Source organism: Pelophylax lessonae (assembly GCF_965119305.1).
Source record: "Pelophylax lessonae genome assembly, chromosome: 2".
Lineage (NCBI taxonomy): Eukaryota > Metazoa > Chordata > Amphibia > Anura > Ranidae > Pelophylax > Pelophylax lessonae.
This window is the reverse complement of record NC_138769.1, coordinates 256,150,278-256,163,896: the sequence shown is the minus strand read 5'-3', so window position 1 is coordinate 256,163,896 and position 13,619 is coordinate 256,150,278. Positions and strand designations below refer to the sequence as shown.

General features: G+C 39.5%; 1 protein-coding gene across 1 annotated transcript in view; it reads right to left on the bottom strand.

Moving 5' to 3' along the window:
* Positions 1 to 13,619, bottom strand: part of PLXNA2 (plexin A2) — a 539,737-nt gene that overhangs the window by 95,503 nt on the left and 430,615 nt on the right. Inside the window, exons 17-20 of the mRNA XM_082245705.1 lie at positions 5,844 to 5,937; positions 4,550 to 4,789; positions 2,215 to 2,358; positions 772 to 1,006 (exon numbers count right to left, since the gene is read on the bottom strand). Coding sequence (XP_082101831.1) covers positions 772 to 1,006; positions 2,215 to 2,358; positions 4,550 to 4,789; positions 5,844 to 5,937 — 713 coding nt within the window. The remainder of the gene's footprint in view (positions 1 to 771; positions 1,007 to 2,214; positions 2,359 to 4,549; positions 4,790 to 5,843; positions 5,938 to 13,619) is intronic.

Here is a 13,619-nt window from a genome sequence, read left to right as displayed (position 1 = left end):
TCAAAAAAACCCTATCAGGTTTGTTTAATGCTTTTAATTCTTACCTAAATAATGTCATTCTGCAAAATAATATGAATCCTTAACCCTCCTGCTACCTGAGCTGCTGAATGCTGCCTCCTTGCAAAATAATCCTCCTTTTTAAATGTCTTCCGAAACAGACATTATTGGTAGTGTTGATTTGCTGTCTCTTTTGCCACACTCAGTAGTTATTCCCTCTGACCTCTTATGTCCAGTAGTAACATGGGAGATTGGAGAAACCACTAAGCACTGCCATGGACATGGGAAACTGTCACTCCCCTCTGCCAGAGGTGTCAGTTTCAGAAGCCACTTTAACGAAAGATCTCTCAGTGTAGTACTATAATTTAAAATGTTACTTAATTTTCTTACAGTTATAGTCACTAGATCTCAGCTATATAAGCTTCTAAGCATGGCTTCAAGCATTTTAGCTCAATTCACACATTTTCTGTCCATTTTGTCACCCATTAATACCCCAGACCAAGGATTAGTTATTGAAACAAAACCTTTAAACATGGTCAAATCTTGCTCTTTTGAATAAAGCATGCAAAAATACCTGGTAATAAATAAAATACAATGATTTAATCCAAAACTGTATGTATCAAATCAATCAAAAAGTGGTGAAACAGAAAATATTTTTTCATACAAGTAGAAACATACACCTACAATCCCGGATCTGACTCTTAAGATTGTGGGCAATGAAGAATTACAACACGAGTTAAGGTTTTATTCTGCAAAAAAAAAAATATCACTTGCCTTCTTTGCACTCCAGAGCCACCCGTGACTCCAGGTTGTCCATCTGCATCTGCAGTCTCTTCAAGGTTAAATCATTCTCTCTGGACTTGCGTTTGTAAGCAATTAACACAATGATGACAATGATAAGAAGGAGGCTTCCTCCAGCAGCTATGCTCACAATAGCAGGAAGAGTTAGGAGGCTGTCTGACAACACATTGATAGAACCAGGTGAAAATACCATGCCACCAACATGGACCTAGAGGAAAAAAAAAAAATACTCAGGGATAGTAGAATGGGAATGAAGAATGAAGCTATATGCAAAGTACACTGAACCTAGCAACCAATTAAGCACCTCTTGCTCATAGGAGTAAAAAATACTGACTTTTTTACTGATCTGAAATGAGATTCATTTTTGTCCATGGGACATTGCACACAGCTGAGTAAAGATCAGTAATATAAGTGCAGAGCAGTAAAACAAAAATAAAAGTTTTTTCATTTGAGTGCAGTAATTTACTCGTATGCACGTGTTTACTCCTCCATAAGCAAGTTTACATGAGTATAAATGAGTAAAGCACAATATTGGCAATGAAGAAGAATTTTACTCATATATACCCATGTATATGCTTATGCACCTTTACTAGCCTATAATGTATTTATTTATTTCAGGTTCTTATATAGTGCTGTCAATTTACGCAGCGCTTTACATATACATTGCACATTCACATCAGTTCCTGCCCTCAAGGAGCTTACAACCTAAGGTCCCTAAACTCACATTCATACATACATAGTAGGGCCAAATAATGAACATTACTTTACACTCAGTTTTTAGCCCTTAGCACACGTGCGTCACAAGAACGTGTCCCTTTGCACACGTGCGTCACAAGAACGTGTCCCTTTGCACACGTGCGTCACAAGAACGTGTCCCTTTGCACACGTGCGTCACAAGAACGTGTCCCTTTGCACACGTGCGTCACAAGAACGTGTCCCTTTGCACACGTGCGTCACAAGAACGTGTCCCTTTGCACATGTGCGTCACAAGAACGTGTCCGATTGCACACGTGCGTCACAAGAACGTGTCCCTTTGCACACGTGCGTCTCAAGAAAACATCAGTAAATGATGACGCTTGTGTACAAGGGGCCTAAGACAGCTTTGTTTTACTGGCCCTCTGTAAGATGCTTAAAGATGACTTTTGGCTAGTTGTCAAAGGTTTATCACAACATAACAAGTTATTAAAATTCTGTAGATATGCTTCAAAAGGCTAAAAGCAGTAAATACTGTTGTCATGCAATAGAAAAGATGAAAAGTCATAATAGTTGAAACAGTGACAGTCATGTAAAAAAAAAAAAAATATATAGTATGGGTACATTTTATACTTTGCAACAGCCACAACACTCCATTTGATGCTCACATAAAAAAATATATGAAAATGAAGAAAGAAAGAAAGAAAGTATGGAGGCACTTACAGTTACTTTATGTTGGCCAGTAAGATTAGGCGACTCGCAAAGAAGCTGAGTTTCAGAGACAGTGACATCACATGGCGTGTCTCCAATCAGAACAGTGTAATTCAGCTTTACCCCTCCTGCTGCAGGTGGACACAGATTCTTTCCCTGCTCAGAAAGTAACATCACATTATTACAAACCTATGAGGTTCCATTTTCAACATTACAACAGAAATGCCAACTGATGTTTTTGGACTGCATGCAGCACCCCCTGTCTTATTGTGGCACTTGGTAATTTCAGCCCCCATTCACACTAGGTCGTTTTCCTATGCCTGACTACGACTTACTGTGCCGAACTCCATTCATTCTAACTGTGCCTGATCACACTTTTTACGCTCAGTCACCCTATGTTGTTGCTCAAAAAAGTACAAGAGCTTTTTTTGAAGCATATTTGGGCATTTCAGAGCCAATAAACTTTGGGAATGCCTGTAAATGCGCAATTGTTACTAAAATGTAGTGTACCTAAGGTACAATTAACAATTAAAGTGTAATAAAGTGGTGTTAAACCCAATACCAAAAATACAATATATTGCAGCTTACCAATCATTAGATGTGGTTTGTTTCCCTTTTTAGGCTTTTTCCTCTCTGTTTTAACCTAGTGATCTAGCTAGGAACACATATCCTGCATTAAAGTGCCCCTACTGTAGATAAAGGAGCACAGGAGGCACCTTTGGACAGCAGCACTGTCAGTCTGGGGGGACAGGAGTGTTAACTGCATTAACAGATTTAAATATACTAACAAACTGAAGCCAAACTCCAGCTCAAACTTTATAATCAGTTACAGAAAACTGTTTTTATTTTCCTTTGAGATAAAAGTTTTTAATAAATAAATAAAAGCTGAGCATTTGAAACACCCCTATCAATGGTAAATGGTTTATATCCTCTCTGTAACTTTTTTCTGCTGGAGAGCGTGTGCTTTCAAAAAACAGCAGACTTTCATGGCTGGATCACCAGATAGACTTAGACACTGTGATCAAATTATATTGTGACACTCTCCAGAAGAAGCGCGGCAGCGCAAAACATGTGGAGAATTGTATCATTCGCAGTGAATCCAACGCCAACGTTGGAAACCACTCATCATCTTTATACCCTATGAAGTTCTATAAATAGAACATATGGTTTTTTTCATTATACTGCTTACAATATCGGTTGGCGTGGTGGGGTTCACATGTCGATTATCAATATTTTGGAGTGATGATGTTGCATATTATTTTTAATGACAATGCTATATGAATTTTTTATCCAAATTTTAATATGTTTTGAATAAAATGTATAGTTTTTATGACATTGTGTCAATTGTGATGTGCCAACAAAGTCCATCTCTAGCCCCTTATTTGGATTACCAGATAAAAATAGCCTAAAAAAGGAAATCAAGGCAGCCATCACATCTAAGAATTTATAAGCTGCAATATAATAAATATTTGTTTGTGAGTTTAATACTGCTTTAAGCAGGTGGGGCCCTCAGTAGACAATGCCGCCCCTTAAGTCCCGGTTCACACTTGTGCGATGCGGGAAGGCTGCGAATTAGCAGCCTGTTCCCGCATCGCAAACGCACATCTGGCAGTTCACACTGCCATATGCGATACGCAGGGGGTGTCAATTAAATGTTAACGACACCCCCAGTTTGATCACATATCGCAGTGCGATCTTTACAGTTCGCACAGGATCGGATCGCACAAGTGTGAACCACTGTGCGATCCGATCCTGATGCGGCTGGAAAAAAGGGTCCTGTGTGTCTTTTGTGCGGGTGCAGTGCGAATTTCAGCCATACAAAGTGTATGGCTGAACTCGCATCCGCACATCCGATCGCATGTAATGAAGGAGCAGTGCGCTCCGAATTCCATGCGATCGCCGCACTCGCAAAAGTGTGAACCGGCCCTGAAAGTTAATGCCACTAAATTCAGGCCATTGTTTGAGACTGTTATGCCTAATGTACATGCAACATTTCTATTGCTTTAAAAGACTTGTCATGCAATACCATTATATCTCATACTGATACTAATAAATGTTTTTGGAACCATGAATCAATAAATATTGCCTGCATAAGTTCTGCTGTTGCACACAACAATTCCCCATAGCATCTCCATAGGAAAGCTAAACCTTAAACTTCCTGCCGTATATAACATAACCTGTGATTTAGAAAACACCCCCATTGTCAAATATTTCATTTAGCATCCTTCAAATTTATTATATTAACACAAACATTTGTTAAACTATTTTGCACCAGGAAATTGCACAGTTATATTATAAACAAACATATATACTGTCATTTTTTCATGTAGTTCAGATGTGTCTTCACCTTTAGTATAATTGGAGTTCCGGGCTTTTGCTCAAGAATGCCTGTAGTGCTGAGAAGCTCAAATGTTGGGTTGGGGTAATAGATGAATTTGGTATTATTGAAGATCAGTAGTGACTGCACATTATTAAAGATAAATCCAAACTCGTCTGGCCTCTCCACGGCATCCAGTCCGGGGCGATATTCTGGAGTAAGGGCTGGAGCCCAGCAGGTCAGACAAGAGGCATTAACTATCTTACACACCTGGTGAGAAAACAATACTATTACAATTTCATCCAAAATACTGCAGAAGGTTTATGAAACCAATTTACAGAAACTTCATTGAGATATTCAGTGTTTTCTACTGCAAGTTCATGATACTTTATAAACAAATCAATTAGGCACAATAATTATTGTATGGTAAAATCTTTGATCTGTCAAAGTTATGTTTGAAAATGGACATTACCGTACTAATATACTGTATTTTTACCTGATGAAGAGTCAAGAAAATTAGGTATGTTGTGTCAGCAAACTACTCTTTGCTTCTGGATTTCTCATAGAACTGGATTTCTCATAGAACTGATTGTATTTAAAGAACATAGAGGTCAATCAGGAAATAATCCACTTAGTTTCCCTTGAGGGGGGTGGGATTTTTAGAAAAAACGATTTCCATGATTAAATTATATGGGTCTTTAAATTTGTATTTTACATATATATTTCTGTATTTTGATTAACTTAAGTCCCCGTTCACACTGGGGCGACCTGTGAGGCGACCTGGTCGCCTCACAGGTCGCCTTCCATAGGAAAGCTGCGGACCCGTTCTAATAGGAGCGACACACGTCGCTCCGACTTAGAAAAAGGGTCCGGAGCTTCTTTGGGGCGACCCGGAGCGACCGTCATAGACTTCAATGTCATGAAGTCCGTCCCGCCCGCTCCGAGGTCGCGGCGCGCTGCTCGCACCGCGACCTCGGAGGTCGCCCCCCCCCCAAGTCGGATCGCCCCAGTGTGAACGGGGCCTTAGAAATTTCTGTTTAGAAAAAACATACAACTATTGCATTTAAACAAGCAGCTTTTAATGCATTTTAGTTCCTGCCAACAAGCAGTAGGTGGTGCTATGTCATCTCAAAGCTGCACATTTGTTGCACATATGCAAAGAAAAATGTACAGACCAAATGGCAGTACAATAAACAATCAAAATCTGCATACATTATCACACAACAGTACTTTAAAAATCTGATCATCTTTTTTCCGAGCTAAACAAGCAAAAGCAGAAATCTTGTTACATATTACAATAACAAATTGCTTGCGGCAGACGTACATTCACAGATTCCTTGCCACTGTACTTCACTCGAATTCTTGGCTCCTGTATAATATCAAGGTTGGTACCAGTAATTGTAAGGGATGTATGACCACTGTTAATTAAAAAAAAAATAGAAAATAGGTTATACCCCATGTTGAACAACAGAAACACAAAATAATTTGAAAAATATAGACAACTTACAAAATAGAAGGATACTTTATTATTATTATTATTATTATTATTATTATACAGGATTTATATAGCACCAACAGTTTGCGCAGCGCTTTACAATATGAGGGAAGACAATACAGTTACAATACAATTCAATACAGGAGGAATTAGAGGGCCCTGCTCGTTAGAGCTTACAATCTAGAAGGGAGGGTCAAGTGGAACAAAAGGCAATCACTGTGGGGGATGAGCTGATGGAGAAAGTGGAAGTATAGTTGTGGAAATAATTTGAATACATATTTTATAAAAGAACTTCAATATCAACAAGAATTATATAACAGAAAAAATGGGAGGTCAAGCCCTATGTGTGTAGACCTTCGTATGGACAATAAAATTGCTAGCTTACATTGGCATTAGAGTTCCAAACCCATAAAATCACAGTTCTAAAGCTTACCATACATGTTACCAGCAGGGGATCTGCTAATGGCATCCCATGGCTCCCAAGGGTCCATGATTGCCCCTGGGGTGCCAATCTCATGTCAGTTACTAAAAAACAGCCCCTTGTAAAGTCTAACATTATGTGGGTTCAGTAAAAAATGCTTCTCGCACACACACCAGAAACAAGAAACAAGTCTGTGAACTTGTGCCGTTCAAAAGAACCTTTCTATCATTTTCTGCAGGAGAAAGAAGGTAGCTGAGCCTTTGATAAAAGGTATGGAGCCAGATTTAGGTCGGACTCACATTAGTACTCTAGCTGTGGGGTATTAAGTGCAAAATCTATGACAGGCAAACTGCTTGTTTTTGGCAGTCTTGTATCTTTTAAATTGGAACTCTAAATAAATGCTAAATACAGAGATCAAATACCTATAAGTGAGTTGTATTTGTATTTCTGACCACCGGTTCTGAAATGTACACTGTCATACAACACATCTCTACCTGGCAGGGCAGAGGGCCTGATTTTTTTCTGCTACAGTGAAGTAACGTTACAGGGCATGTCCCTCCTCCAGTGACTGGATAGTGAAAGGAGAAGCAGCACCCCAAATCTCTTTGTCACTCTGCTTCTTGCTACTATCAGTATATTTCTTGTTAGTACATGAGCACTGCAGCAAAACGAATCGACTCCTTGCATTGTTTCTCCCTTTTCCATTCTGAGCTTCTCTGTACAGGAATTTGCTAGTTGCCAATATCATGTCAAATGCAGGTACTTACACTGCCCCCATGCCACTGTAACATATACACCCGATACTGCACACAACTCTGCTGTGTCCCCCTTTCCTCTCCTGTTCATTCCTTCTCCCCAACCCTACTCCTCCAAGTCTTCTTGCTTCCTCCCAGAAGCAATTTAACCTCTGCAGTGAACTGGGTGTGTGGCCACAATTTTCTTAAGGGTTTGGTTTTATTGTAACAGGCTTGCAGGGGATTAAATTAAAGTAATAGGGTCCTTTCAAACAAACAGTACACATCTCTTCCTTGTACATTCTCCCTTTACAAAGTCAACTTGCTGCTTCTTCCGCTGTGTAATTGCAGTAGTGACGTCAGCGTTGTCAACAGTCCATTAATTTACAGTCTGTAAAAATCTGCACTTTTGCTTCTGTCTCTGAATTAAGAAATGTATTGTTTTATTGTATTGACTATTTCATTCATATGTAGATGAAAGATTTTACCTTTGATCTGCATGTGACATAACTTAAAACTTTACATTTTCTTTTTTTAATAAAATGTGTCCTTATATAATCAATTATTAACACATACTTAACCCTTATCAGCCCTAATTTACTCAGTACTCTCCCTTAGCAATCATTTGTCTTTTTTCCCCTATAATTTTCATTTTTATTCATTTTGTTTAAATTTTCATGTGTCACATAAGAACTAATGATAAAAAAAAAAAAAAAGCAAAACAACATTTTTCATTTTTTTTTCTATAGATTACATAAGAAATAATAAAAGTAACTGCAGCTCAGGGACCCAGTAATCTGTGCTGCAGATTATCAGCTCCAGGGCTCCCCCCCATTTGTAATTTCAGCTCCCCTCACCAATCTCTGGAGCCTTTCCAACCCTAAAAGTCTAGAACACATGGGCCGAATGTCAGATGACATCGGCCTGTTCAATAAAAAACTGCCAACATTTGGCCCGTGTGTATGGCAACTGGTCTGACAGGAGACGGCTGACCAGCTCCCGATCAGCGCTCCCAGCCAATGGCTAAGAGCGCTAACCAGAGTGTTTTAGCGGGAGGGGCATCCCCCTGTCAGAACACAATAGAACAGCAGGGGAGATCACTGTACTAACATCAAATTGTTTATACAGCAGCTAAGACCTGAGCTATCAGTTTTTTTTCAACCCAGTGGGTTGAACAAAAAAAAAAAAAGAGGTGTGTACTAGACTTTAGGCTTTGTTCACATCTTTACTCAGTTTTAACATGCACTTTAGTGCATACGCAAATGACTGTGTTGCCCATTGTAGTACTGTACTGCTATTCCTTCAAGTGATTTTTAAAATAAAATAACAAACATGTTATACTTACCTTCTCTGTGTAATGGTTTGGCACAGAGCAGCCCTGATTCTCCTCTTTTGGGGTCCCCCGCTGGCACTCCCCCTCCCTGCTGAGCGCACCCATATCAAGCCTCTTGCTATGGGGGCACAATATGTGCTTGCTCCAGAATCCCATTCTAAGTGTCCATAAAACACTCAGAGCGGGCCCGGTACTGCTCCCTCCTCTTTGGCTGCGATTGACATCAGTGGGAGCCAATGGCTCCTGCTGCTCTCTCTGAGCCAATGAGGAGGGAGAGAGCCAGGAGAACAGCCTTTAAAAAAAAAAAAAAAAAGTACATACACAGTTTTGTGCATTGTAGTTCACTAGGGACCCTACTGAAATCAATGGGCTACCCTAACACAACACACATATTTGCATAAAGTAAAACACATTAACATGCTTTGCTTTTTAGCACCACAAAGGTGTAAACATGGCTTAGTACAAAATAGCACTACTGTTTTTTTTTTTAATGTATGGGTTTCAACTGAATTCTAACAAGTTCCCAAGGATTGGGGGTTGATTGCTGATTGCAGTGGGGACTGAACACAGCACACGCTGACACTTTGGAAAGCCTGTTTTTACTGGAACATGAATGCAATTTCCGATTTTTTATTTGAATAAATTAGTTAATCTGCAGAATCCGGAGCGCTCTTGCTTGTTGCTCATTTTCAGTTTGAGCAATTTCAAGGGAAACTAGTTAGAAGCTTGCAAGGATTAGTGTAATTGCTTGACTGTGATGTGGATCCTTCCCTTTTTACTGTGTTTGTCTGATCTTGGTGAGCGTATCAGAGTTTGATTCTTTTCCTATTTATCTGTGACTTCCCACCATACATACTACTGCTCACGTAAAGATATCAATACAGACAGACCGGTTAATTAAAAGAAATTGCACAGTGGCACATACATTTTCCTGACAATTTAGAGCAACTCAGTTGCCCAAATGATTCATGAAATAAAGGTCTCCCTGAAAGAAGCAGCTAGATTCTAAACCTCTTCTGTTGTCCACACTGTGGAAGATATTTTAATTCAGTTCAATTTGCTGGAAGTGGAAGGAACCACAGAGTGCAATGGGGGACCAGAAAACAAAACTCCCAGAAATGTCAGTTTCTAACAAATCTTCAGTGGGCAACTACTATTGCAGTGATCAGTGAGTGGCGCGGACAGGAGAAAATGGGAGTACCTAATAGAATATAGTAATCTAAATACTTTATTTGATTGCCAGTAGTATTATGAAATACTGTATATTATATTAAAACATTTTTTAAACCTTCTGGTGTTTGCAGTAATTTCTGGTGTTTGTGTGTCTTATGTTGCGGCATTCTAGTGTGTAGTACATTTAGAATACACCCAATTTCTGTCTTGGATCACCTTAAGTTGTTTAAAGTGAGTTGAATTCACAGAGCAATATAAAATGTGGAGTGTAAAGCTGGCTGTACATGCATCGAAATTCAGATAGTTCAGCAGGGACTGGCCGAATTTCAATCCATGTATGGGCAGGCTGGTTGCTCATGGTTTGATCTATTGATCGATTTGTGTACAACCAGCCTGTCGGGTTTTTCCCAAATGATCAGTGCCAGCAACACTGATCATTGTACTCAGATGGAAGGGAAGGCTCCCCACTGACATAATACAATACCACAGCAGGAAGGATTCCCCCCATCCACATCAAGTATGTGGATGGGGGGAGTTGGATCATTTTTTTTTTCGTTCAATCCACTGGTTCAACGAAAAAATTATGATCAATGTATGGGCTGCTTTATACCTTGCTTTTATTATCTTCTATTCTGACAAGCACAACTCAAACAGTTCTAGTGTCAGATCTTGGCGTTTTCTTCCAACCTCTACCATCCTACTTGTCAATCACTATGACTCTCTGGCCAATAAAATGTGAAGTAGGTAGGAAGTGGAGGACAATCAGAAAATGCTAAAACTTGCCTGTCAAAACAGCACACCATTCAGCTATAAATACAGTCTGTTTGTACTTTATACCTGCAATTTTTTATTCTGCTTGATAACAGACTATTTTGAACCAATGTTTAACATACAGCATAGCCACTGCCATCTAGTGCTTAAGAATTTAGTGCTAAGACAGTAAACAAAAAGAGACCACCACTAGAGTATGTAAAAATTATTAATTCCTGATTTATTAAAAGGCAGAGAAGGACATGTTATCATTGATAATGTATTTGGGTAAGGCTTATCATGAAGATGACTCTGGAACCACCCAAATGTCACTGTGAACCTTGTAAAGGCCAGTCATCACAATGTAAAGGTCACTATGTAATTGCAATTCCCCTGGGTTAAGGCTTTTAGATGTCTGGGAACTACTCTTTCTCTGCCATAAAAATTATACCTCCAGTTATTGAAATGACCCTAAGTTGATATATTTTTTACTAACGTGTTATAGATAATAAAAAGTACAAAGACAGAAATACCATAGCAATCATAGCAAGCTGTGCAGTGCTGGTGTACCTGTTGTATGTTTTGAAGTCCCGTGGCATTTTAATACAGAAAAAAAAGTAATAACTAATGGGAATAAAAATTCAGATCCCTGATAATCCCCAAACTCCACATTTCAAAAACCATCATAGGTAAGTTTGCAGGAGGATATTTATTTGAACTGGATATGATGAGAGTTTTACTTAATAGTAAGAGAATATATTCTGAAAAACCTTATGGCATAGTTTTCAGTTCAAAGTCCTCTCTTTAATTTACTACAGGTATTTATATAGCACTGACAGTTGACGTAGTGCTTTATATACTATACAATTACATTTGTTTCTGCCCTCAAGGAGCTTACAATCTAAGGTCCTGATCTTACATGTATACATACCTGCACACACAAGTTAGGACAGGAGCCAATTAACCTACCAGCATGTCTTTAGAGTGTAGGGGTAAACCAAAGGAAACTCACACAAGCAAATGGAGGACATGCAAAAGCCATGCAGATAGTGTCCTGGCTGGGTTTTGAACCAAGGACCCCAGTGCTGCAAGGCAGAAGTGCTCACCGCCAAGCCACTGTTCTGCCCCCTTTCTTAATCACAGTTTTACAGTTGCAATCTGTAATTTATTTTCCAAATTGCATTTTATCTCCTCACAAGCCAAGCTCTCTCTTTAGGATCCAACACTTTCAAAACACCAACCCAATCCCCAGGTAGATGAAGATCAAACAGCACTTTTTTTTACTTGCATTCCCTGATCTCTGTCCATCTCTAAATAATGGTATATCCTATGTGGATAAAACAGCAGTGAAACGTGTACAGATAGCTGGGGGAGAGCCAAACACAAGCTAAATTACCTGCATATACAGTATTTGGGGTCAAGGTCAGCAGGTTAGCACCTTTCTTTTGGTAGGTAATTTGCAGATGGGGGATTCTAAAGTAAACTTATGGCTTGCAAAAGGAGAAAATGACATTAGCCTGTTGCAAATATCTGATAATAAAAAAAAATCAGCAACTTGCAATCCCATTAACCACTTAAGCCCCGGAAGATTTCATCCCCTTCCTGACCAGGGCCTATTTTGCGATTCGGCACTGCGTGACTTTAACGGACGATTGCGCGGTCATGCGATGCTGTACCTAAACGAATTTGACGTCCTTTTTTTCCCACAAACAGAGCTTTCTTTTGGTGGTATTTGATCACCTGTGAGATTTTTTGATCATGCACTATAAACAAAAAAAGAGCGTAAATTTAGCAAAAATAACAATATTTTTCAAATTTTTTATATGAAATTCCCCCCAAAAAAAAATGTAAAAATCAAAATTTTTTAACATTTTCGACCAATCTGTTTTATGCTACATATGTTTGGTAGAAAAAAATCGCAAAAAGCGTATTTTGATTGGTTTGCACAAAAGTTATCGCGTTTACTAACAAAGGGAAAGATTTTTGTCATTTTTGTTGTTTTTTTTTTAACACGTAATGGCGGCGATCTGCGATTTTTTTTTTGCGGTACTGCGACATTGCGGCCGACAGATCGGAACCTTGACTGACATTTTTGGGGTTACCAGTGACATTTCTACAGTAATCAGTGCTATACATATGCACTGTTACTATAAAATTACACTGGCAGTGAAGGGGTTAACTTTTTTTGAGAGGGAGGGGTTATGTGTGTCCCTAGGGGCGTGATTCTAACTGTGATTGGCTGTGGCTTGAGCTGTAGAAACAGTGATCAACGGTCCTACATAGTAGAACCGTATGATCACTGTTTCTACACAGGGGAGAATGACAGGCGGCTTGTTTACACTAGCCGCCTGCCTTTCTCCCTCTGCAGCGACGATCGCCGAGTGACCGGCGGACATCGGGCCCGCCGGTCACACGCGTGGGGGGGGGTCCGTGACCACGCGGGAGTGGGAGCGCGCCTCCGGGGGCGCGCGCTCGCTCCCTAGACCCTCACAGGCTAGCGACGTAGATCTACGTCACTCTGCCTGTGAGGGGCTGACTGCCGACGTAAATAGTCGTGCGGCAGTCGGCAAGTGGTTAAAATGGTAATAAATTACCACTGCACTTTTTTATTAATATACAAAATGCTGTTTTTCTGCCTTAAAATGTCAGACTAATGGTAAATTGTTAACCTCCCTGGCGGTATGATTCTTTTGGATTTTAGGTGCTGAAAGCGGTACCATTATTTTGCATGCAATTCTTGTGAATGAGCAGCCCAAACCAACTGTATACATTATATATATATATATATATATATATATATATATATATATTATGTATACAGTTGGTTTGGGCTGCTCATTCACAAGAATTATATATATATATATATATATATGTATATATATATATATATATATATATATATATATATATATATATATATATATATACATATACGTAAAAAGTACAGTAAAACTGCAGGAAAGGGCACTGGGGGGCAATGTAATGTGAATTTTTTTTATTTTGAATGGTATCAGTGTGTTTGGTGTGTTTTACATTTGAATTTGCCGCCGGTTCCACCCCCGGCGGACGTCACATCGCCGGAGACGGAAGCCGGGGCTCGCAGACGATCGGGAGGAAGCTCCGCCGCCGCATACCGCCCGCATTCTTCGCTGGATCCCGGAGAAAAGGTAAGTAAAACCTCTACCAGGATCCAG